At 39.1% G+C, this 27,098-nt stretch overlaps 1 protein-coding gene across 7 annotated transcripts in view; it reads right to left on the bottom strand.

The window, feature by feature from the left end:
* MEIS2 (Meis homeobox 2) overlaps positions 1-27,098 on the bottom strand; it is a 231,033-nt gene that overhangs the window by 198,471 nt on the left and 5,464 nt on the right. For all 7 annotated transcript variants that reach the window (XM_049899629.1, XM_049899632.1, XM_049899631.1 and 4 more), the window contains 2 exons: positions 26,434-26,583; positions 15,855-15,969 (listed from right to left, as the gene is read on the bottom strand). In XM_049899629.1, coding sequence (XP_049755586.1) covers positions 15,855-15,969; positions 26,434-26,583 — 265 coding nt within the window. The remainder of the gene's footprint in view (positions 1-15,854; positions 15,970-26,433; positions 26,584-27,098) is intronic.

Raw genomic sequence — 27,098 nt, 5'->3', positions numbered from 1 at the left:
TAGAATCAAGCAGGATGATAAATAAGTCACATAATAAAGTCTCACTATGTTGTTGTTAGCTGCTGTCGAGAAGGCCCCCGACTCATGGCAATCCCATGTGTTATAGAATAGAGCTGCTCCATAGGGTTTCTTGGCTGTTATCTTTACAGAAGCAGGACCCCAGGGCTTTCTTCCGTGGAGCTGCTGGATGGGTTTGAACCAGCAACCTTTAGGTTAGCAGCTGATTTCAAACCGTTTGTGCCACCCAGGCTCCTAATAAAGTACGCCAGGACAGAGGAAACTGATGTGTCAGAAAAGAGAATCAGAAAAATGTGCAATGGGACTTCAGAGGAAAGAGGTTACTTCCAGCTAGGCGGGGTCTGGGAGATGGTGGCAGGGTTTGGGATAGGAAGTAATTTGGTGATGCTATTTGAAGGGGAGGTAGATGCTTTTCCAGCTTTGAGTCCTATAACTTTCCTTTCCTAGATATGAGTGGAAATTCCTTCTTAGGTTCTTCACTGAGATGTTGGTTGTATGGGGATAGTTTTCACCTATTTTAAAAGCAACTTTTAAATAAAGAATATCTATAATGTTTTACTTACTATAAACCAAGCATAAAGTGACTGTCATTTTATATAAATCACATCAATTAATCCCCATTCCCCATAATCTATTAAGGAAGACTGAAGAAGAATTGACTCTTTGAATTATGGTGTTGGCAAAGAATATTAAATATACGATGGACTGGAAACCCTGGTGGCTTAGTGGTTAAGAGCTACGGTTGCTAACCAAAAGGTTGGCAGTTCAAATCCACCAGGCGCTCCTTGGAAACTCTATGGGGCAGTTCTACTCTGTTCTACAGGGTCGCTATAAGGCAGGACTGACTCAACAGCAGTGGGTTTGGTTTTTGATTTTTATGGAGTGCCAGAAGAACGAACAAAGCTGTCTTAGAAGAAGTATAGCCAGAATGCTCCTTAGAAGCAAGAATGGCAAGACTTAGTCTCATGTACTTTGGACATGTTATCAGGAAGGACCATTCTCTGGAGAAGGACATCATGCTTGGTAAAGCAGAGGTCAGCGAAAAAGAGGAAGACCCTCCATGAGATGGATTGACGCAGTAGCTGCAACAATGGGCTCGAGCATAGCAAAGAGTGTAAGGATGGCGCAGAACAGGGCAGTGCTTTGTTCTGTTGTATGAAGAGCTGCCGTGAGTCGGAAATGACTCGATGGCACCTAACAGCAACAACATTATTTATTACCCTCATTTTATAAACAATGAAGTTGAGGATTAGAGACTTGCCCATGAAAAGTGACAGATCTGAAGATTTAAAGGCAGGCAGGCTAATGCCAGAGGCCCCTTCTTTAACCACCGTACTACACTGCCCATACATACTTTATGGCCCAAGGGGAATCATTATTCACCCAACATACCTCGCGCATTTCCACTTCAACAACTTTGCATAGGCAAATGAAATATTCTTCCTCTTTTACTCTTCAGGTCGACAGACTTCCAAGCCCATGGTAGGGGAAAAGAAATTCTCTGGACGAAGGCACTCTCACATCACGCAGAGATCTACATATCATTCTGGACTCTGGACTCTCTCTGCTCCCCACACAGGATTAATGTGAGATACACTCAGCTTTCTCTCTTAAGTAATTCTCCATCGGTCCTGTCCCCTCCATCTCTATTACCACTGTCTTAACTCAACCTTCATCTGTCGTCTGGGCTACTAACCCTTATTCTATATTTAGTCTTGTTTTGCTTAAATTTGTTCTCCACATTCTACAAGAGCTTTTTCTAAAATGAAAATCTCATCATAACACTCCTTCTACTTAAAATTCCTTAATAGGTTCTCCACATGCGAAAGCAGGGTTTCCCAGGGTGCATTTATTGAAAATTCATATTCTCTGAGCCTCCCCCTGGATATCCTGATTCTGTAGATCTGTGGTCTGCCTGGTAATCTGTATTTGCATGCACTATAGGCCCTTGAAGGAGACCTGGTGGATGCAGTAGAAAAGCGCTTGGCTGCTAATCAAAAGGTTGGCAGTTCGGACCCACCAGCCAGTCTGCGGGGAAAAAGATGTGGCAGTCTGCTACTGAAAAGATTTACAGTCTTGGAAACCCCACGGGGCAGTTCTACTCCTCCTATAGGGCCTCTGTGAGTCAAAATTGACTTGACAGCACACAACAACAATCGGTGCTTCTTATCAACAGGAAAGTTTGGTAAATAGTGCTTCATAGGGTTAAGTGTAAGCTTCTTAATGCGGTCAGCAGGGATCTTCATGATACAACCCCTCCTTGCCTCTCCAGCCCAAATTTTCTCTAATCTTCCTCTCTCACAAACAGCAATCCCAATCTGGTTGTTGCTCCATGCATGCCATGTTCTTTCCCACTTCTGAGCCTTTGCCCTGGCTAGTCCATCTGCTCCCCACACCTGCCTACCTTGCTCACTGGAACTACCATCAAAGGCCATCAAAACATCTTTAAAAAGAAAAAAAAACTTTTTAAAACTCCTCTATTTTGTGAAGCCTTCCACAAATACTTCAGGTGCAATGAATCATTCTCTCTTCTGAAATACCTTATAACCTGTGTGCTTGACACAATATTAGAAGTCTGTATATTTATTTCTCTACATTTTTGAGTTACTCACTAAAGATATAAACTCTCTGAAGAAAGGGACCACATTTTATTAGCTATGTGTTCCTAGCACTTAGGACAGTGCCTGGTACAAATCATATATGTTCAATAAATGTCGAATGAAGACAATAATTTTTAGGTGCCACCATTTGTCAGTCACCACGATAGAGTTTTCAAAATTCAAATGTTTATTTAATTGTAACAACCAGCTTATGAGGTAGGTATCATTCCTATTTTTCAGGTGAAGAAATTCACATTCAGAAAGATTACAGCTTGGAGATAGAAGGATGAGTATTCAGAGCGACCTGATTCCAAAGCTGTCATTCTCTCTAAAGACAACCTTCTTAAAGTACAACAGTCCTTTCTCAATCCCTGCCCCCTAAAACAGATTATCTACCTTGCATTAGAGTTATTTGTGCACTTGCCATAGGGCCCCCCTCCTTCTGGTAAAAGGTAAGCTATTGAAGGAAGGGATCTTTGTGATTTCCATACTCTTATCCCAGAGTGCCTTGCTTGGTAAATATCTTTGTATATTTGAATTTAAAAAGCATTCACTTGTAGGTGTTCCTCATATATTAATATACACAATACAGCACACAAGTGCACAGCCAGGGAAGCCTGTGAGGCTTAACTAGACACCTCATGAGATGAAGTTCCCAGACTTGAAGTCAAGGGACCATAGATTCGGGGGACATCTGCGTCAATTGGCACAACATAGTTCTTAAAGTTTATGTTCTACATCCTACTTTGGTGAGTCGTGTCTGGGGTCTTAAAAGCTTGTAAGCAGCCATCTAACTATCGGTCAAAGGAGCAAAGGAGAGTGAAAAAAAAAAAACTAAGGAGTCAAGGGAGCAATTAGTCCAAAGGACTAACAGGCCACATGAACTACAGCCTACATGACCCCGAGACCAGAAGAGGTATATGGTACACGGCTACCACTGCCAACTGCTCTGACTGGGATTACAACAGAAGATCCCAGATACAGTGGGAGAAAACTGTGGAACAAAAGATCAAATTCACAAAAAAGACCAGACTTACTGGTCTGACAGAGACTGAGACTATGGCCCCCGGATGGCCCTTCTAATTCAGATCTGAAGCCACTCCCGAAGTTCACCTTTCAGCCAAAGCTTAGGCAGGCCTATAAAACAAACAACAACACACATGAGGAACTTGGTTCTTAGATCAATCAAGTCTAGGAGACCAAATGGGCAACACTTGCCCAAAAATAAAGACAAGGGGATGGGGGTTGGGGGAGGAACTGGGTGAATGGAGCGGGGGAACCAGGGGTAGAAAGGGAAAGCAGGAGCGTGCTGACACATTGCAGGGATAGCAACCCACGTCACCAAACAACTTGTGTATAAATTTTTGAATGAGAAACTAATTTGCTCTGTAAACTTTCACCTAAAGCACAATAAAAAAAAAAAAAAGGAAAAAAAAACAAAAAGCATGCACTTGGGAGCTGGGAGTAACTGCTTAATGTGTAGGGTGTTTCTTTTTGGGGTGATGAAAATATTTTAGAACTATAAAGAGGTAGAGGCTACACAGCAATGTGAATGTACGAAATACCACTGAACTGTGCACTTTAAAATGGTTAATTTTATGTTATGTGACTATCACCTTAAGTAAAAAAACAAAAGGCATTGACTTAGAACAGGTCTTGAGAGATTGAGAGCTTACTGCCTTCAGACAAGTGTGTGTACCTACACACCAGCCTGGGTGGGCGACGACCTGATAAAAAGACTCTCACAAAGTAGCTCTCTTCCAGTAATCAATGACTTAACTTTGTCATTCACATTTAGTACATAGATATTCTGGAGGTCTTATTTTAGTGGATGGCATTTGTTACAAATGTTAGCTGGAAGAAAAAATATATGAAATTTTACACCCCTAGTATACTTCAGTAAATCTTCAAACCTAAATCAAAAAAAAAAAACAACCAAGAACACTTGGTTTTGAGGCAATGGTAGCATCTCCAGCTTTAGGAAGAGTGAAGGACGCAGGGGCTAAGAGTTCGGCTGCTAACCAAAAGGTCAGCAGTTCGAATCCACCAGTCGCTCTTTGGAAACCCTATGAGGCTGTTCTATTCTGTCCTATAGGCTTGCTATGAGTCAGAATCAACTCAACAGGAACAGGTTTGGTTTGTTTTAATGGGTAATCACCTATTTCTTGGATGAATTATCTGTCTTAAAATAATTAGAACTCGGTTAAATATATTTAACTGTAAAATTCTTCTGAAAATTATTTAGACTTTTTGGAATGATCTGGAATATATTTCAGGAGAGGATGGAGTCTCTGCCTCTGTAATGATTATCAACTATCCTTCTACTAATAAAGTATAGAAATTCTGACAGAGAGTGCTAATTGATTAGATAATGGATAATGGATAAGTTACTCCGTGTTTACAAAATACGTCTCCTACTTAGCAGACTGAACAGTCCACTGATAGTAATATCACATTAGGTGGCCTAAGTCTTAGCTGTGTCATTTACCATTCTCAGAAAATAAACTCCAAAGCCTAATTATTTTCCTGCCAAACTGAGAAGAAAAAAAGCTCTCCTGGAAACAAAAAATATGACCTCACTACATACTATAACTAGCCTGCAAAATCAGGGAAATAAAAATGTTCGTGTTATACCCCTGATCACCAGTCTCTCTCTCTGGTAAAAGATAAAATGCCCAAAAAGAAAATAAGACCATTGAATGTAAACATTAGATTCCTAAAGCTCGAACTTAAAAGATCATCTCATTCAATCCTATTTTACAGATGAGCAAAAACCCAAAGAGATTAAGGGACTCACCCAGGGTCATACAGCTAACTAGTGTCAGCACAGGACAAGGGAGGAGGAAAGAAACAATAACTAACAGTTCCTGGCTCCAGGTGCTGTTAGTTGTTTAACACACAAAACTTCACTAACATAATCCCCAGGACAACCTTGAGGCCAGGTAGTGTTTTCCTCATCTTATAGATGGAAGAACTCAATCTAGCCTTTATTATGCAGCACAGGGGTTTGAATTCATGTCTCTATCTCCTGGGTCTGTGCCCTTTTCAATGTGCCATGATCTCAGAGCACAGACTCTTGACTCGCAGTCCAAAATTCTAGACTCTAACCCATGCAGATGAAAAAGAACTCACTAAAGGGTGTGTTTGCTTGCATTACTCAAAATTACTACATTTGCTCAAAAGCAAACTACAAAAAACTGGAGGACTTATGTGGGAAATCCACAAAAGCATGTTGATTCTAAAATCTTTAAGAATTACTTCCAGATTCCTTTACCTGTGTGTGAAGAACTATTACCTCCCCCAAGGTCAATTCTATCCTAAACAAGGAGTACAGGTAAAATGGCCCCTGAGTTCATCATGGGAAATCGTTCACCACGTTAAGCAATTTCCCTTATTCAGTTCTCTATTACCTTAAGGACATGTATCGATAACACTCACGCATGTCGTTATTGTTAGGTGCCATCAAGTCAATTTTTGACTCATAGCAACCCCACGTGACAGAGTAGAACTGCCCCACAGGGTTTTCTAGGCTGTAATCTTTACAGGAGCAGATCGCCAGGTCTTTTCTCCGGAGGAGCCGATGGGGGCGTTCAAACCATCAACCTTTCTGTTATCAGCCGAGTGCTTGACCATTGCACCACACTTATATATTATCAAAAAAGCAAAACAAAATCCATTGTGTTTGAGTTGATTCCAACTCATAGTGACCCTGTGTGACAGAGTAGAACTGTCCCATAGAGTTTCCAAGGCTGTAAATCTTTATGGACTCAGACTGCCACATCTTTCTCTGACAGAGTGGCTAGTGGGTTCGAAATGCCCACCTTTCAGTTAGCGGTCAAGTGCTTAACCACTGAGCCACTAGGGCTCCTACACTTATGTACAGACAACATAATTAAAAGAAATTCTAACTCCCAATTCTGACCATGTGTACATAATTTAAGACAACGTTAGAAGACAAATCCCATTTTAAGAACTATAAGCAGGAATCTAAAATTTAAGATCCTATAAGCAGGAATCTAAAATTTAAGATCCTATAAGCAGGAATCTAAAATTTAAGATCCTATCTATACCAAAAGATTTTTAAGTTTGAGCTGATGGTCTATGGATTAATTTAAGGCAGTATTCCATGCAATAAAATTTCAGCAAAACATATTTTTATTATGTCTTAAGGATGTAATGGGATTTGACTGAATGTATTGATATGTTCAAAATACTTCATTTGTGTTCAAGCACACATCACAGAATTAATAAACACAAAGTTTGGACGAATTTATCCACCTTAAAAAGAGAAAAAGGTGGTATTTGTAGATTTTTTTTTAATTGACTCACAAGAGAGTCTGCTTAATATTAGATAGTTGAATAAGTGATAATCCCTGCCTCGGAAAAGCAGGGTGAGAGGGACCAAGAAACAAATAATTACAATACAATATGAAAGATGCTATAATAGAGATAGTGCCACAGGGATATAGAGAAGAGAACAAGGCCTATACCTGGCGAAATCAAGGAGGCTTCATGGAGGAGGTGATATTATATTTGAATTCTCATCAGTAAGAATTCCCTAGGCAGAAGAGAACCAAAAGCATGCTCCCTCTAGGTCTTCTTCCATTATTTCCCTTTTCAAGATCTTGCTTTCCAGCAAACAGAGGGACTGGGGCGGATTATCTAATAGACAAGGTAAGCACGGTGAGTACGTTGCTTACTACATCAGCTATAGTGAACACTTTCACATTTTTTCACCACATCAAAGACTCTGCTTCTTTCTAGGTATGGCTGGTATCGATCTCTCTCCCAACCCCACAGCACCTTTCTACAGAATGAAAGCCTCTTTTCAAAGTTAAAATCCCTGACAGGGGCGGATGACCCTGTAGGGAAGGTAAGCACGGGCTGATTTGTGCTTACTTACTTAGGTGAACAATTTCACATGGGTTCATCAAAGATGTGGAACCCATGTGAAATTGTTCACTATCAGTTAGTAAGTAAGCACAACTAAGCCTGTGCTTACCTTGTTTATTGGATAATCCACCCTGTAAGGGTATCACTGAATTGCAGGGGTACTGAAACACTGTGCACTTGCTTTTATGAAGAACTAGATTTCAGTGAAATCGCATGGCTGCTTTCTTGCCTGTCATTGGAAAGGTAGTGAGTAACTCCAGACCGACTACCATGGGATAAATTTGGTAGATAAAAATGGTTGATATTGTCTGCTGTTACATCAAAATATTTTTAAAGGCCAAATTAAAAACAAATGTCAGCATGTGAAGATGAATAAAAAGTTAACCCTCCTCTCATTTCTCCCCCCAGACTATAAGAATTTCCAAAATACTCTCTGAGAGTAGAAATAAAAATAAAAAAGGAAGAGGGAAAACAACATGGCGTCATTACAGACTATTCTTCCAAAGCCAAGTAAAGACAATGAAGAGAAAAACAGAACACGTGTATTACAACGTATAGCACCATAAGGGCTGCTGTGTCTGAGGCTCTGGAGGGCTTCACCAAGTACTGTTCAGCCAAAAATCAATTGAAAAATCAGCATGATAACAGTGCATGAGTTGCCCTATAATAGCCTTAAGACCCCCAAGGCTATGCAAGTCCCTTTTATCTGCCGCATTGCACTGACTCAAGGGGAACCTCACTTCCCCTCCCTGAGTACTGTGCCCGTCTGAATTTCTTACCTACTGCTTTAACCTTCCTTAGAAAGGGCACCTGACATGGACTGACAATGTTCGAAAAAGGCTTTTAAGAATTTTTTCTTTTCTGCTTTATTCTTCACCTTTTCTTGGCATTTGCACTCAAATTTATCCTAAAATATCAGTCTTTGCCTCTTTCTACAATACTAAACGATCAGCCACAACCTGTGAATAACCTCGTGAGTAACAGTCATATATTTTGAATGCCTTCACTAACATACATGAAAGTGACCCTTGATAAAAATCACAGTTGGGCATATGCAAATGAGACCGTCAGCAATTCACACGACTGTTATAAATACACATATGCATTTTATTCCAAGATTGCCTCTCAATATTTCTTCAATCACTTCCTTACAATGTCTGGTTTGTTCAGTTTATATTTCTAGTTGGCATGTGGTGCAAATCCCCAAAGATAAGATAATCTGCCCCTGCAGTCACAAATCTTGGCATTTTTACCTTAATCGTGAAACAATGGGTTGAAAATTACCTTGCTTATTAGCAGGGTTTCCTCACAATAAAACATTTTCTTTCCAAACTTTTGAATTTGACATGAGAGGTACCAACTCAGTCGTGACATAGCAAGGCTTAACAGAGGACATATAAACACTCCGGTCTGTGTGAAGGAAGAAAGAGCTAATTGGGAATCAGCTTCCCTGTGATTATCAGCTTGTTTATGGGAAGGGAGGAATGGCACTGTAAATTCATCCCTGATTGTGGCGTTAAAACCACAGCTCATTCCCACAAGCTTCCCTAAAGCACCTCCCCCGCCCCACCACCCTACCCATTTTGCTTAGTTCTAAAGGGTTGTGCACTGTTTTCAGAGAATGACAGTTTTTCATGCTTTGATTTTCTTCAATTTCGAGAAAAATTAATCAGTTGCACAAGCCAGTTGTCAGATTTCACTTCCCTCATAGCAGAAAGCCCGCATATTCATTGTCTGCTATAAGAATAAATTTTGGTAATTTTCCCCATGTCAATATGAATATTAGACTGACCCAATTAATATGAAATGCTTCTATGCTGCTGGAACAGACAGTGCTACAGAGAGAGTCATTTGCACAACCTGTTCATGATTATGGGCCATAAGGACACAAAGATGGCACACACATTTGTGGACCATCTGAATTCTTACACAGAGGGGGGCGGAGGGGGAGCCGCATGACGTCAGCTTGACTGTCGTGGGTCATGTTTTTTAATCCAGAGTATTGGACATGTAACACAGCAACAAGAGCTGATCATTTTGTTTAATCACCTTTTGGATCTTTGCCAGATGGTCTCTATTGAGAGCGCTGCAAACAGAGAGAGATGAACTGCATCTAACACGCCACCAGAGCCTTCCCGTAAATGTCTGAGAACTGATTCCAACAAGAATTTAGTCTCAGAGCAGAAAGGGATACATTTAAAAACTATGTGCATTAACTATACTTTTCCCCATAGAATCCTCACTTGGCATGAATAATTCACCCACTCTTATGCTAATGGGATCATGAAAGTATCCCTCTGTCTTTAGTGCAGCTATTCTCAGCTTTCAGTAATTACCCCACCCAGTGAAAATAACATGGCTTCTGCAATGAACGGGCCGACTAGTACCTGACAATTAGAAAGATCATGGCTGACAGTGTAAGGGTCCAGAACTGGACAGAGAAACCCTTGTAGCCAAAGGAAGAATACCAACAGAAAGTACCGCTGGTCGCGGGTGGCAGGCAGGAAAACGGGGGAGCAGGAAAATTCTCCATTGTCAATCTCTTCTTTCTCTGACTTAGAATCAAGATTTTACTTAAATAACAAATGTTTCTTTTTCTATCACTAAATAAAAAGGACATTCGTTATTGGAATAGTTTTAAAGAAAAAGAAATTTCTAGGAAAAAGAAATATAGTTCTCTTTAAAGCACATCTGCACTAAGCCTTTAATCGGAATTTTTTTTTTTTTTTTTAATTTTTTAAATCTCTGTGGTGGAAAATCTTCCTCATTGTGCTTTTTGGAGGGAAAAATGAACTACAAAAAAGAAGAAAAACAAAAAAACCAAACTCATTTTTGACCTCTGTCCACAAAACCCCATGTTAGGTAGTTCACTGTGTAAAAATTATCAGGCTAAAACATCTGGGAAAGAAAGCTATGAAACAGCAGGGAACGTGGCTGGTTTATTGTTTATCTTTTGTTTATGAGGCAGTATTCAAGTTTAATTACTACTCTAAATTAAACTCTAACTGGCATCAGGAGACATCCCTTTACATGACTAAGTTAAAAAAAAAAAAAAATCTAGAAATTCCCACTCTGAGTTTTTTGAGTAAGTTGATACATATAGGAAGAAATTACTCAAAATTAACAGCAATTACAGAAAGCTTTTAAGCATTTATGGGCACAATTATATGCTCCTGGATCATTTATTTATTAGAAGAGTTTAATTTTATTTCTAATGGTTACTACTCTAAAAAGCCTATGAAAACCAACAGAAATTATTTGGACATTCACTGGTAGCTAATGAATGGCATTCTTTTCCACTTCATTTTGGGCGGGGGGCGGGGGGAAGACAGACAATGCAACATAAATATTCCATATACAACAGCTTCTTCTGTGGCAATGTTCAATCGCCAATTATATTCTCAAAGAATTTTCTGATACAATTAGGAGGACAGGAAGGAAAAGAAATGTCACTGTATTTACCATAACAGTAAGTGACCAGTTTGGGATGAACTTAGCTCTAGGAAAAATAAAAGTTAAAAGCAACTAGCGAAAGATTATGCCAGATGGCATCTGTCATATTGTATTTAGGGTTATTTTAAAGAGATTGCCGCCACTATGAAAACATTCCATTGACAGAGTTTTCCTAGACTGAATGAGAAATCCCAGTAGAACATATTCAGGATCTACAATAAATGGGTTTGAGGTTTTTTCTTCTACTTTAAATATATAACTGGGAATATTTTGGTGGGGGGGGGATCCTATTTCATAACTGTGGCATGTATTATAAAGTCAAATAGCATAATAATATTTTAGACTCTCATTTAGTCATAAACACTTAATTCAATATAAAAGGGGTGTTTGTGGATTTCAATGCCATGATTGCTAAAGAACCATGCATAGATAAATAAACACCTAGCTATGGAATTCCAGCCTCATTGCTTGGATGTTAGATGGGGTCCTCAATGAAGGGGCTTGGTGGGTCACGGAGCCGAGGCAAACTATGCTGCTTTGTACAGCCCTGTGTCCTGAAAGATTAGAGATACAGGGATGCTAGAAAGCTAATGTATTTAGGTTAAACCGGGTCTGGCAACAGTATGGTTAACGTGCGTGTGTTGTGCAGTGTGAGCTCAGCAGTTACTGGGCCAACTGTCTCGGTATTTCTGGGAATCCTGCCTATTCACAGTGCAGGGATTGTTCAATTGCTGCAAAATGTACAAAATGAATTTTACAAAAATGAATTGTAAGGAAGGCCCCATTACAACGATTTTACAGCAAAGATGTCAACATCAATTTTTCTTTCACGCATAGCTAATGATTAAAACAGCATATTCCATTTGCCTAAGACAATTTATTTCATATTGACATATCAAAATATTGAAATACAAAGTTATCTTTACCCTACCCTTTTCATTCACTGCTGCTGAACCCATACCATTGTTCAAACCAGGAAAAATAAAACAAACTTGGCACGAAATACTTAAAACAAAGGCTCATCAATATTCTCCAATTTGTCAACATCTCAATTACAGCACTGGAAAAAATGTAAATTTCATGTGCTCTAAACACTGAGGGGTCTATTCTCCTGCCAATTCACATGCGTAACTCCCATCAGCATTAATGGGAGTTACACAAACCCATCAATAATAATAATACTTGGTACATATATTGTGCCTTTCATCTGAAGCTCTCAAAGTGCTCTCTGAACAAGGGGGCTGCTTCCTAGTCTTTACTCTGGCAAAATACACAATGAAATACAAAGCAGCTTTTGACTTAGCAGGTACAGAGTCAGGGACCCCAAGCCTTATTAGCAAGCCCCATTTTACTGATGGGAAATCAGATACGAATAGAGCCAGTAACTTCCCCAGAGCCCCAAGTCTGCACCCTAATCTATCCTTAAAGAATCAAATTCATTTCTTCATTCTAAGGGGACTAACGAGGCAAACTCCTCCCTTTGGTTACTACAAGCAAGAAAAATCAGGGTGAATGAAGTCTGGTTCGCATTTATATAGTTTCTTGCTAGGCATGAGCCGTCTTGAGAGATACAGTGGGAATCAGATTTTACATTTTACCGAGTTTATTTCTTACATTATTTTTAATTTCCCCCCGCTTTTCACTTTGCTGCACACACACAGAAGGAGGACAAAATGACCTTTCACCTGTGTAACTGTAGCTCTTTCATTATCGGGTCATAAAATGAGGTATATTTTAGTTCCAAAGTAAAGATGTGTATGTAACCATTATGGCAAAAATTTTCACGAGAAATTATAAAGCAACATAAATGCATGTATTGTTTTATAGCATATGGCTATTAAAGTTTAATTTAAAATGTGTATGAAAACATTGTATTTAGTACAATTCATCTCTATTTTTTCTGTTTATCATAATTTGTTTTGAAACTGAATCGTTTTACAGTTTTCCATATGCCTGTTGTGCTAATAAATTCTGAATAAGCAAGAAAACTCTTTTCTAAACTCCAAACTCAGTTTTCAATGAAACATGATAATATATTTAATACTCCGAACATAAATTTCCCCCCTAGGTTTTCTGTTATACACCAACCCTAAGATTTAACCTTGGATAAGCATATGTGATTTCAGTCAATATCTCTGTTGACTTTGCCCTGGAGCAGATAATTAATCTTTCCCACAGAAAGCTACTCTGGACAATTTGGTGGGACCAAATATCAAAATAACTTGAAAAAATGTTTAAAAGGCAAATAAGGGCATGAATATGACAAAATACACTCAAGCCTGGCCTTCAAAACTTAGAGAGTCGGCGATAAAAATCAGAATGACCTTATACATGTGTTTTGGATCCACTGGGGTGGTAAGCCAGGTAGGAAATTCTCCATGTCAAAACATTCTCTATTTATAGGAATCATACCTTCTTTTTTCCCCCCTCAAACTTTAATACAATAAGATGACTAACTTCCTAGTACTCATACACATAAGCTACCATGTCTATTCTTTAATCCCATGGAGATATGATTAAAAGAAAAAAATCCTGCAGGGATCAAGTCCTTCAGCATTGGATAAGTGGGTGTGGCTACCCACTGTTGAGAGGTTTGTACGTATTGTTTTAAGCAGTGTATCAGTCTCAGAGCTTTTTCGCTTTCCTGACCACCTCCCACAAAAAAAAAAAGATCTAACCAAAATGATAAAACTTCATGCCTTGCCCCTTGCTGCAACTATTCTCTGCCCCAAATCCCAGGGTCTTCTCTTTCCCTCCTCCCCTTCTTTCTGGCCCTTTCCTGCTATCTATCTTGCCATAACTCAACTAACCGAACAGAACCAGTCAGTTTTAAATTTCAGTTGGGACCTTGGTGACCTGTTAATGAATCTACAGAGAGGAGAAAAACTCACAGTGTTGAGTTATGCCTGATGTTGCTAGCTGACTTGGAGTCAGAAATGCTTGAAGCGTTAACGTAATTGCAAGAATGTGAAAAATGAAGCTCTGGGCTCCTGAGCAAAGTGAAAGGTCAAAGCGAGCCTCACACACAACAAGTCTCTGGAAGATAGCCTCATTAGACCATTAAGTCTGCTTCTCCTTTTCCCCTCTTTTGTAAGATGCTTAGGGTGTTTTGTTTTGATTAATAGATACATTTCACCCCTTTTTCAATTGCAGTAACTTGGGGTAGAGAGGGGACGGTGTACTCATAGAAAGCTTTCCAGGTTTAACCATAATGAGAAGTCCATCACCATGACTTGGAACCACAAATTAAGTTATCACATTGTAGATCCATTGAAGTCATGTACATGTTACCTCCAAAATGGCTTATAGCTTAGTTTTCTTATATTCAATTTAACTAGCCTAATAATTTTTTTAATAAAAACAGCATATAAAACCTAAATGGTTACAATTCACAACTTCCTCCACAATTGGCTATCTGATAATATTCATCTCTGTTGTAGTTGTAAATTGCTAAAACCTAGATAATAATTTGGAAACCCTGGTGGCATAGTGGTTAAACGCTACAGCTGCTAACCAAAGCGTCGGCAGTTCGAATCCGCCAGGCGCTCTTTGGAAACTCTATGGGGCAGTTCTACTCTGTCCTATAGGGTTGCTATGAGTCAGAATCGACTCAACAGCACTGGGTTTGGTTTCAGTTTAGATAATAATTTAGGCCCATTTAAAGTTAGTGACATCTGAGAAGGGACATTTTCTAGACTCTTCTAACCAAAACCAAACCTGTTGCCGTCGAGTGGATTCTGACTCATAGCAACTCTATAGGACAGAGTAGAACTGCCCCACAGAGCTCCCAAGGAGCACCTGGTGGATTTGAACTGCTGACATTTTGGTTAGCAGCCATAGTACTTAACTACTATGCTACCAGTGTTTCCAGACTCTTCTAGAACCCCAGAAATCCAAAATCCCCGGCCAGAAACTTGGAGAAGTGAAGACACCCACCCTGCATCAACCATCCCCTTTTAAATGGCATATATGACTAGAGCTCAGGCTGTTAAACTGTCCTTTACTTGGAAGCCTGTCTAATGTTTAAATATTGTGGCCATAAACACAGTCATAATAGAGATGAAATAGACCTAGGAGATCAGACACTACCTAATGTAAAATATTAAAAAGTAAAATCTATACACTTTCCTGGCCCACATTCAATAATGTATCTTCCTTTAAATTATCATTTTAGCCATAGAAGAGTCATCCCTACCAATACATAATTGCTCTCTGTGCGATAGGTGAGTTTTAAGCAGTAAAACTGTTCTAAATTGTACCAGGCTTCCTTGTCATCTGCAGTTACTGTCCCCCTTGCCCTCTGATTATTCTAATTTTTAGGATTTGTGACAAAAGTCACCATGTCGGCTGAATGGAAATGGGGATAAATAATATTCTAAGAATTTAAAAAAACATTTTCCCAAGATAAGATTCCATATAGAGTTCATATACTACTTCTGGAACTAATAAGAAGAGATTTTTGCATCTTATGTGCTTTAGAGGCATAATTGCTTGAGTACAGAGAACTCTTACAGTTGATATTACCAGCAAAACATCCTGTGTACAGTAAAATTCAAACTACTGCCTCATAGCAGCAAAGTAGGTCTGTCATTTCTATTTCCTTATATACACAGAAGGGAAGTGTAGCTAACCAAATTTGTAAAAGAATTGGCAGAACTAATCAATTGTTATTATAATGCCTACTTCAAGATTAGGCAGCTCACTTTGATTCTTTTTTTTTTTTTTAATAATATAGATTAAGAAGAGGAAATACTGTCTCCCCAAATAGCAGCAGATGATATCCCTTAACCTGCCAGTCTCCTCTTTACACTGAGGAAGATGTACTGATAGCAGAAAATAAAGTTACTTCAGTCACACCTACTTTGCACAAGGAAAATCTTGACCTTTTACCTTGTTCACTGCTGTTGTCTCCACTCTGGGAAGCGTGGCCCCCACTGGAGGGTCCTGGGGTGCCTGCTGAGTGGGTTGAGGTTGCATCATCGTGGTCTCGCCAAGACGAAGGGTTCTGATGTCAGGATGCCAAGGAATTTGTCCACGGTTACCAGTTCAGATGTAAATGAGGAACCATGAGGTGCAGAAGGAGACAAAAAACATGCACATGTCAGTATTTATGGAACTAGGCACACAGAGACACCATGTTACAGCGTTCTGTCTTTTCAGGAATACATACAAAAAAGAAAGAAAAAGATTCTCTAAAATCTTGATGGGATGATGGCTACATCTACAATCTTGATGGGGTGTATTCATTTGTTAAAACTAATTGAACGGTACACTTAAAATGGGTGCACTTTACTGTATATAAATTAGGCCACCACACAGTTGATTTTTAAAGTAAGAAAAAAAGATTATCGAGAAAAATGCAAAAGTCACTTTTGCTCTTGTTATTTTTCTGGGTTTTATCCTTTATCCTAATTAGGGCATACTCTTCAACAGAAAAAAAAAAAGGTCCCAGTGCTCTTGGATCCTACCATATTTCAGCTACAAAACTCAATGACACCCTTAAAAAGCCAGAGACTTAAGAATATACAGGACAGTCCTTCACATCTTTCAAAGGCATTGCCCTAAAATAGCCTGTATGAACTCTCGAAATTATTGGCAACTGATTATGCCACCAAGAGATGCAAGGACACTATCACTGCATCACTATCTAAAATATTATTAATTTCTGTTTTAATCTGCACAGACAACAAGGAAAAAAAGAAACAGACATGAACTTCTGGACATGTAATGAACTGGGGATAGGGCTTTCACTTGCGCTTAGTGGAAGCTTTAAATTCACCGAGCAGGGCTGTTTTCCTAGGAGAAATGCAGGTTTCAGAGGACATGCAAGGCAAACAGTTATAGCTCATGCTACTTTGCTGAGTGTATTCTCCTGTTCCCCCTCCCCTTTCCTGATCATTCCCAATACCCTGCTGTTGCTTAAAGGAAAACAGGAATTCTAATGTACAGGAAGGACTTTATCAGCACCACATGAAGGCAGGCAAGAGATGGAATTTCCTCTGGCAGAAACGGAGAGTAGGAACAACACATGAAACAGACCAGCCTTAAGGCCAGCGCTACACACTTGTCACTTGTATGTGACAACTTCAAATAAGCTCACAGGCCCACTGGCAAGCGAATTCTTTGGGGGGCAGGAGGAGGAAGCAGCCTTAAAAAGCAATATCAATCTCTTAAAGTACGCCGCTGCTTCTTACAAGAATTAGTAAATAAGGAGACAGACAGACAGACATATAGACAACATGCAAACATCTTGACCATCTGAAAGTAATCTTGCCATGTGGCCATTATATATAGTTTGTCCAGAAAAAAATATCAGACTGTCATTTTTCCCAACACCAACTCTACGGAGTGCATATAGAACATAAAATTTTACCAAAATAAAATCAAGAAGCCAAAATTAAGACAAAGTAGGGAACTATTCTTACTTGGAATGATAACAACAAAAAAAATTTTTTCCCCCTCTAGGAACCTGCTACAAATTGATTATAAATTAATATCTGGCATTTTTGATAGATGAAATAAAGTTAGACAGATTAGTAACCAAAACCAAAAAACCAAAGCTACTGCTGTCGAGTCAATTCCGACTCATAGCGACCCTATAGGACAGAGTAGAACTGCCCCATAGAGTTTCCAAGGAGCGCCTGGCGGATTTGAACTGCCGACCTTTTCGTTAGCAGCTGTAGCACTTAACCACTGCGCCACCAGGGTTTCCAGATAAGTAACATCTATATCAAATAATGCTACTGGCACTGCCATCAGGCAAGTAGTTGATTCAAAGTGAAAACCCTGAGCAACAATTCCATAACTATAAATATAGCACAGGTATACATTTCTAAAATAGAGGTACGCTTCAGAAAGTCGATGAGGAAATGAGGTTGAGTCAAATACAATGAAAACCAAGGGTCTCTGCTGCCTGTATCAAGACAAAGTCAAGCCTGTGAGTTTTCTTTTTATCTAAGTTAGAAGCCACTCCACTAGTTTCAAGCTGAAGGCAAACAGAACACAGGGACTCCTCAAGCTCTGCAACTTCTTTGCGTCAGGACGGCAATCAGATAAAGAGGGGGAAGAATTACACGAAAAAAGAAAGAAAGAATAGCATAGCGTGAGTTTTGTCCTGCGACAATACTGGCTAGCGCTTTCTTTTAGAAAATGCAATAATAAATAACTGCAACACGTTCACCTAGGCTCAACTTTTCAGGGTACACAGCAAGCGATGTTAATTTTAAGCACTGTAGGCTCTTTTATTAAGCCAGCTGCTATAAAAGCTCCTTACCCCTCACGAAAATTACAATAATTAACCACTAACACCTCAACTATGTTTTAAGGCAAATGTCATCCAATAGCTATTATATAATCGTTCAAATGAAGCTGGAGCAAGCCTTTCTGTTTGGGCACTGTAGTGATTTGAAGGGATCACCGAGGACTTCCTGCCACTGAAAACACTGGTTTGCCTCTATCAGTCAGCCCTGTGCTGAGTTTTCAAGTCAGGCCTCATTAATTTATAATTCAGTGCATTTCTTCTGCCGGTTTTCTGGAGGAGGTGTTTTCCAAAGAAAAAAGAAAAGGGGAGACAAATAAGCTAGATGAGCAAATATTACTTTAAAAGCAGTTGGTACTTCTAAATGAGTAAGCCCATTCCCTTTATTTGTTCAAGTTCACTGGCTAAACTGCCTTTCCCCTAGCTCTTTTCCTCTTTGGTGCTGGTGGTTGTTAATTGTTGTCCAGTCCATTCTGACTCATGGCAGCCCCATGTGTGCAGACTAGCACTGCCCCATAGAGTTTTCAAGGCTGTGTGTGACCTTCCAGAAGCGGATTGCCAGGCCTCTGGGTGTGCTCGCTAGTAGTTGAGGGCTTAACTGTTTGTACCACCCAGGGATGCCTCCTTTCTCCCTAAGGCCAAAAACCCAAACCCACTGCCATCCAGTTGATTCTGACTCACAGCGACCTTATAGGACAGAGTAGAACTGCCCCATAGGGTTTCCAAGGAGCACCTGGTGGATTTGTACTGCAGCCTTTTGGTTAGCAGCCCACTGCTTAACTACTGTGCCACCAGGGCTCTCCTTTCTCCCTAGACCCTCAAAAGTGCTGTCCTAAAAAGGTGTCATAGGATATTTATTTCCAATGAGTGTCTCAAGTTTTATGGTCTAGTTTGAGAGGCTGACTCAGACTAGGGAGTATCACTTGATATTTATCTAGTTTGAAAGAAGGAAGAACATATCAATCCCTCTGGGGTTTCAAGGTTGAGGAGTTGTCCCAAACTTGTTTGTATTCAGCAGCACATTGCAGTGCGATTATATGCAAGACAAATATTGATACTGTGGTCAATAAAATTCTCTTTTGTCATAAAAAATTGTAAGGTATGAGGACAAACCACAACCCTTTACCCACAACAGTTTTTTTTTCAGATTGAAATATTTGTTTGTATCGCAACTCCTTTCCTCTTCTTCTTCTTCTTTTTTTTTCCCTAGATAGTTTCCAAGTTTACATCCTTCAAGAATAACTGCCTGGCTTTCTGCCAAATTATATGCAGAAGTTTAGTGAATCCGGAAACCAAAGCGGCATACGAAAGCATGTAAAAATACATGACGTATGTAGAAAAATAAAGAGAAATGCTCTGTGTGCAAGTGTGTGTCAGTATTCAGGTACATGGATTCCACAATGTATGTCCTATTCTTCAGCCAAAAGTATCAGGAAGACACCCGAGGGCAAGGAACGAACATGTTTCTATTCCCAGGGGCTTTAATAATTGGGAGTCAAATACGGTACACTTCTTGCTCTTACGTAATTGTATTAAAGAGCAGTGTTACCAGGAGAAAAGCAGTGAATACTGAGTGGAGTACAATAGAAGGAGATGGAAAATAGATACAAGAAGCTAGGTCTCCAGGGGCAGTATTTTCTATTTGCTGGGCTACAGACTCGCAGCTGATAATGCAAGTTGTAATTAATATAAAAGCAGGAGACAATATGGGGAGAGCTTGTAGTAGCAGGGCCACAGGAGATCACTCTGCTGTTCTCCTCTGTTTCTCATTTACACACAGCTTTCCCTAGAACACACAATTCTGCCAGTGTTTTCTCCCTTGAAAGTTAAAAAAAAAAAAATTGATTTAGCACCGTCATTGAATTTTGCTAAATCTAGAAAAGAGTACAGAGAGGACAGGCATCTCCAGGCATAGGAAGCAAATCATATGTGTTCCTCTTTTGAGGAAGTTGCAGATATGGTGGAAATTGTAACATTTTAAACCATTACGGCATTTCTGTGGGGGCACTTGTCTACAGGATAACACTTAATAAATCCCAGTGAATCAATGGGTTATTTCCCTGTGTAAATGATTCGATGCAGCTCGTGGTTCTTGCACGGCCAAAAGACAATGGGGTAAAATGCATAAGAATTTCTAAATAAATATAAAACTGAGTGACGAAGTAAAATGGATTAAACTTACAAGAGGAAAAAAAATACCACACACAAATTCAATCTAAAATTATCCAAAACTTATCTTAAATCCAAAATGAATAGGTGATTCAAATAGAAGAGAGAACAGTAGATTGGGATGAAGACTCAAGGTACCACCTCTAATGGGTCATGTGACCTTAGGCAACTGATGCCCTTCCTTTCTCTGGTACTCACTTCCTTTATCTCTACAAAATTAGGAAGTTAGACCAGATAATCTCTAAAGTCATTTCCAGTTCTTCTTCTTATTTCTATCATTGAAAAAAAAAAATACTTACAAATATTAGCTTTTCCAAAACCTACACAACTAAAACATAATACGTAACATTGAGATAAAATTATATGTGAACTTGCAGAATACAGTAAAGCAACTCATGATCTGTGCTTTTAGGTGGAGAGTAATATAAGCATATATAAAGATATTTTAATCAGCAAATGCAGCATACAAAATTAATTTGACTTGATGTATTTAAACAACACAGGCAAGGTACAATTAATATTAAGATAATTAATATTAAGATACTTATTTCCTATTACTTGATGACTTTTTAACTCCTAATTATCACTAAGCAAAAAATTAATTTTTAAAAAATAGGATAAGGCTGCCTATACCGGGGTATTCAAGTCTATAAATGTTAAAAAAAATGTTCACTGTGTGGTTTGAAAACAGTTGGAATTCCACCTTCATTATTCTCCAGTTGACATAAGAACTCAGGAGAACTGTGTGTGCTCTCAGCACATAGACTCACTCTTTAAAAATGTAAATAGAGCAGGGGTCTTTCCCTTCTCTCCCCACGCCCACACTCTATTAAGCTTCAGGAATTGATAGGTGAGCCACTGTCAAAGAAGTAGCAAGTACCTTTTTGCAAGTGATTTCTCCATTTTCACGGAGCCACCTTTAGAGAAGACGAATTTTTTCCTGTATTTTTATCATAATACCATATTATAAAATGTGCCCTATAATTTTGAAACATATAGTGATAGCCCATAAAACATTCAGGCTGAAAAAAAGAAGAAAGCGAATACCAAAAATCTGAAAATTTTAATCTGGTGGTGAATGTCTATGTGGCTGAGAAGTGCACCTTCAACTTCACCTCATTGTAGTTACTCTGCAAACATACTCCAACTGCACTGTCTAAAGGATTTACATAGAGTAATTATTCTTGATGGAAAATTGACAGGAAAACTGTCAACCACCAGAAACTATGAAACAACACAACAAAAGAAAACCCATGCCCCCAGCTATGTCTCTAGAGCAGCTGGACAGAGCTCAGAGGTAAAACTTTACCAAGGTGGGTCCCCAGGGCCTTGGATAACACTTCCTAAGGTCTAGTTTTATACTACAGCATAAGAAACTACCTGATACAATAAATCATTATTCTTATTAATAATATTACCAAGTCTCATTATTTTCCTTTTGATATTCTATAGAGCAGCCGCTGAAGCCTATTCCTCTCCCTGCTGCTCACCCCTCTCTAATCTTTCAGATAGTAATAGAATTTATCTCTAGGCATTTGCCTGTATTCTGCTTCTGGGAATTCTTCCTCTAACCTAACCCATCATAAGTTTTTTTTTTTTTTTTAATAGGTATAAATAAACATGCATATATCCAGAGATGCAAAAGAAAATACCAGTATATCTTCATTTAAATCATAGCTTTCAACACAGAAATTAAAACAATTTTTCATTTTTTAGGGGTGCTATCAGAGCTAGCCATTTAAGACACTTGCCATTAACTCAATAATCAACTATATTTTCTTCCCTATTCTTAATCCTTCTAAAGAAAATAAAATGTAGCTCTCTATGAACATTAACTAGGAATAACAATAAACTATAGCACTTACAGCAACTAAAATTTGGTTCAGAAAACACATTTCAAACAAATATATTTCATTTATCTAAATGTGATCTAAAGATATGCCATATCTTCACATGTAAATATAAAAATATATTTCATGTGTCTATCTTTGATCTAAAGAGCCTGCCTAAAATTCTGCAAAATAAACCCTGCGGACATCACCTAGTATTCAGAAATACTACAGACTAGGAAAAATTACAGTTATTCCACAGCAGTTTTCAGGTTGAAACTTTTTCTTTTTTAATTGATTTCTTGGCATGTTTATTTAAACATTATGAATTTGAATGTCTGGGGAACTTAACATGAACTGCTGCTGGAAAACAGAGCTCTATTTCCTTTCACCATCGTGTATTTTTCTCCCTGATATTCCAAAGAATGCTACAATAGCTGTCTCTTAACTCTTACTATTACTTTTATGTTACAACAAGAGTCTAAGATAAAATACATTATAACAAAAAAAAAAGCATTATGAAGTAAGATAGTTACAAAAGACAAGAGAATAGTAGCCAACGTTTCAAATTTATCTTCTATTTAATTTCCCAACATTCTTTCATCATAATAGCCAACATGTAATATTAATAACAGATTCAGTATCTTTGCTGAATATAAGGTCTGGAAGGTAAGACTATTGTGATTGTCTTCTTTTAACGCATCTATGTTAAAAAAAATGTTACATCATATTATTTACATAACATTATGGACTGTGTAATTAGCACAACAGTCTGATTTCCTAAGTAATACTCAGTATATAAAATTCATTCTTAAAAGTCTTCCAATAATACTTGCTTTCAAGATGTTTATATCAACTGCTGTGATTCATTTCTATTTTCAAACTTTTAATAAGAAAATTGAAAACTATACTGGTACCTAATATTTTGCTCCTGACGCATCTCTCTGTTTTCCACTCTACAGAATTATACACTTATTTATTCCTTTCTCTTTGACTCTGTATCCTTCCCAACTCCCTCCTTAAGCGTGTGTGCGTGCGCGTGCGCGCGTGTGCGTGCACGTGCGCACACACACACACAATGTAGCTTGATACCATTTAATAAGGATAGAGGTGTATGTGTTTTGGGGGTGTCAAACAGCTGTCACAAACTGTCACCTCCACAAGAGAAACCTTGGCACGCAACAAATTAAACTACGCTTCTTTTTTAGCTGTCATTATTCATAGCCAATAAGTTGAAATGCTCTCAGCATTTCATGTGCAAATAAAACCACGAGGAAGCTCAGTAGATCAGAATAGTGGGCCAACAGATAAAACAGAGAAAACAACACGCTGTCTCAGTCCTTCTGAAGTGCCTCAGCATCACCCCTGCACCAGCGTTCACCAAATGAGATCCAGCCTGGGGCAATGTATTAATATGCATATCAAAGCAAATGAAAAAATAAACCTGGAGATTCAAATTGGATACATTTACATGCTGAAAATGTTCCACTCATACCACTTTTCAGGTAGCTGCTCTGTGGTATTTTCACTTTTTTTGTGGCTGGGGGGCAGGGAGAGCGTGAGTTTGAAGGAGAGGTTGAAGCCTTAGAGTATTCACTTTGTAGGAGGAGGCCTAGAACTAAGACAATCAATATACCTATGACATAAAAGTACTGAAAATGGCACATACTCTCCAAGGTTTTCTCTCACCTCCTGCATAAAATACAAGTCTGTGGCCAGCCTCTCCATTTCCCACTTGGTGAGCTGGTGGAACAAATTATTGCTTCCTTTCAAAACAAATAGCAGGGGGCTAAAGTAAAAATGTTATAGTTCAGATCTCTAGGAAATAAAAAGCTTTAAATTATGACGCCCAATGAGGTGGCAAGCCCTCATGGGTTCAAAATAAATCAGTTGTCATAGTCACTTGATCGGGGCCTGAAAGCGGAACAACAAATGTTACAGTGGACTCTTTTATCCAAAGATGATGACTGTTAAATTATTAAACCGCTAACCTCTTAGGTACAACTTCCTTCTTAAGTGTATATTTAAATATTATAGTCCTTAAGCTGGCATCGTCTATCAGCCAATACTCTAAACAGCCTAGTTTATCTTATCTCTTCTATGTAAACATCACCATGCTCTAGATCCATACAGCCACTTGAAAGACAGTTGCCAACAAAACTCTTCTAGAAAGCCAAAGTAGTTCTTTCAGACCCCTGGAAATGCCATGAGAAAAGCTTTTTGCCGCAGAGACCTGTGGACCTCTCATCTACAAACCATGTAAATAGATCCCTCTCCATTCCCCCGATAATGCCAATTCACAGAAACTTAAAAAACAGGAAGCAGAGAAAACAGACAAATAAATAGGCACGGAAACAAATATTTCTGAGGTAGCGTTATGCTACCTCATGGACTATAACCACCCATCTTATCACCGAACATCAGCAAATTAGCTTTCTGTAGCTGCTGCTACAATGAACCCTGGTGGTGTAGTGGTTAAGCGCTTGGCTGCTAACTGAAAGGTCACTGGTTCAAACCCACCAGCCACTCCGAGGAATAAAGATGTGGCAGTCTGTTTCCAGCCTTGAAAACCCTGTGGGGCAGTTCTACTCTGTCCCTATGGGGCAGTTCTACTCTGTTTTTATGTCACTATGAGTTGGAATTCACTCGACGGCGATGTGTTTGGTTTGGTTAGTCGTTGCCGTACCTTTCTGATTTCACTTAATACATTCAACATATGAAATAGCTTCCTGAAGTTTTTCTCACCCTGACCGAAGAAGACAAGGTCAGGACCTTTCAACACCAAAATACTGTGTCTCAGAACAGGACATCCCAGGCTCAGGGTTTATTCCTTCTTTTTTAAACTTGTATTCTTAGACTGGCTTCCCATACAGTAGGAAGGTTAATTATTAAATTCTATGACCGCATATTTTCAAAACTTTTGGTGGGGAGAGAGGGGAACCTCACAGAGGGTCCATTCACCTTGTATCTCAACTCATTCCTCTTAACACCCAGGAATTGGGGGTGGGAAGGACACATGCTGCCTTGAAGTCTCAATGCCTGTTTAACTCCACAAAAACCAAAAAAACCAAACCTGCTGCCGTCTAGTCGATTACGACTCATAAATTAATATTTCAGCCACAAAGTTATTATTCTACGGCCAATGTCATTTAGGTTGTGAGTTCGACTGAATGCAATCTATAGACAATCTGTCTCCCCCCTCACTTGAGTTCCTATAAATAAACTGCTGTTCACACCCACTCTTTTTAACCTCACCACTCTTGCCTTCCCTACCAGCTGCAATCTTTCTTCTCTTTGCTTCTTTTTCAAATTTTCAGTCTCACTACATATGCTTTTTTTTTTTTTTAAAGCCTCAGACTCAGTAGATCAGTTCCAAAATAGGATTAAAAACAGAGAGAATAGACAAAAATCTCCTTTCCTGGCCTGGCATACACAGTCATTCCTTACTATACCCTTCGTCCTCATTCACCAACTGTTAAAGTGTTAAAATTCAACCACTAACCCACGGTTACTCAGTCATAACTCCCTCAGCTTTCTGTAATACATTGTTAATAATTGGTTCATCAAGGTTACTGTCTTTTATTATGAGGATGCTTCAGGCACTTGGCAATAAGTCCATATCTGGCAATAAGTTTCTATAAAGCAAAAGCCCTGAGAATTGTAATGTGTTCACTCCTTTTATTTCTAATGCAATGCAAGATTGCCAATAATTCTCAGGGGTGTCATCTCTGAGAGAGACTGGGAAATCAACCCTCACTCCCCAACTCTATCTTTCTTTCAGTCCTTCCTCTCTCTCTGTCTCTCTGTTTCTCTTCCATCCTGTCCAGCTAGCTGTCTTGCCTCTTTCTATCCCCGCTGCTGCACTGATTACAGTGTCGTGAAAACTGAAAAGGCAGTGGTCACCACATCAAACAGACAGCTTGCTAACACCCAAGTCACCAAACCAGGAAACTTCGCAGACTAAGCGCACAAATCACTCCATCACCTCCCTGGTTTCTTGCCTCTCAATAAGGAGGGGTCCAAGAAAGAGAAATTAAGAGTATGGGAGAGGCAGGGAGAAAGAGAAAAAAAAAAATCCAAGAGATCAAATCATTCAAAAAGTAAACTAAGTGGTGATAAATGTTACAAGTTAAAAAAAGAAAGAAACAAAACAAAACAATGATAATGCTTTGCCTGGTTGCCTTAAAAGAACACTAAAGGCTCTCAGACTCACATGGTCAGCAAGATTTGTGGAGGAGCCTGAAAGTTCTTCATGGTCTGACTTGGAGCTGCCGTCTCTTTCATCAATGACGAGGTCAATGGGCATTTTCCCCTTCAAACAGCTAATGTACCGGTGGCAGAAGTTATCACACAGTTCGTGGACCTAGAAGGAGGGTCATGGTGGAGGATTCAGCTGATTGTTATTGTTGTTGTTTTGTTTCATTTTTTAAAGGGGAAAAATATCAGGTTGCAAGGTTAGATGAGGGAAGAGCAAGAATGTCCTGTCTTCCAAACTAACTCTAATTAAGGGGTGTAATAGTTGAAGGCAAGGAAACAATAGAGCAATTGTTGCAGGAGATATTAGTCTCCAGAGACTTCCCTGAGCAACAAGTTACAATAAAGAGAGCAAAAGAAAACAGCACTGGAAATCAACTGGATTCAGACTGGGAGCCCAGGGAGGAAAATCCGATTTGATGATAACATCAAAACAGGAGAACGCTGGAATGGGGGACGGCATTAGCATTTGTGATTCAATAAGCCAGGAGTTTTGTATGTTTCCAGGGGAAAGCGATTGAGCTGCAGAGCTATGTAAAGACACCCCAGCGAGGGTGATTCCCTCTGCTTGCACCCAGTGCAAGCTCTGGGCCCAGGCTGAGCTGAGCTAATAGAGACACAAGG

The sequence above is a fragment of the Elephas maximus genome, chromosome 10 (genome assembly GCF_024166365.1).
Source record: "Elephas maximus indicus isolate mEleMax1 chromosome 10, mEleMax1 primary haplotype, whole genome shotgun sequence".
NCBI lineage: Eukaryota > Metazoa > Chordata > Mammalia > Proboscidea > Elephantidae > Elephas > Elephas maximus.
This window is presented reverse-complemented; position numbering and strand designations above follow the sequence as displayed.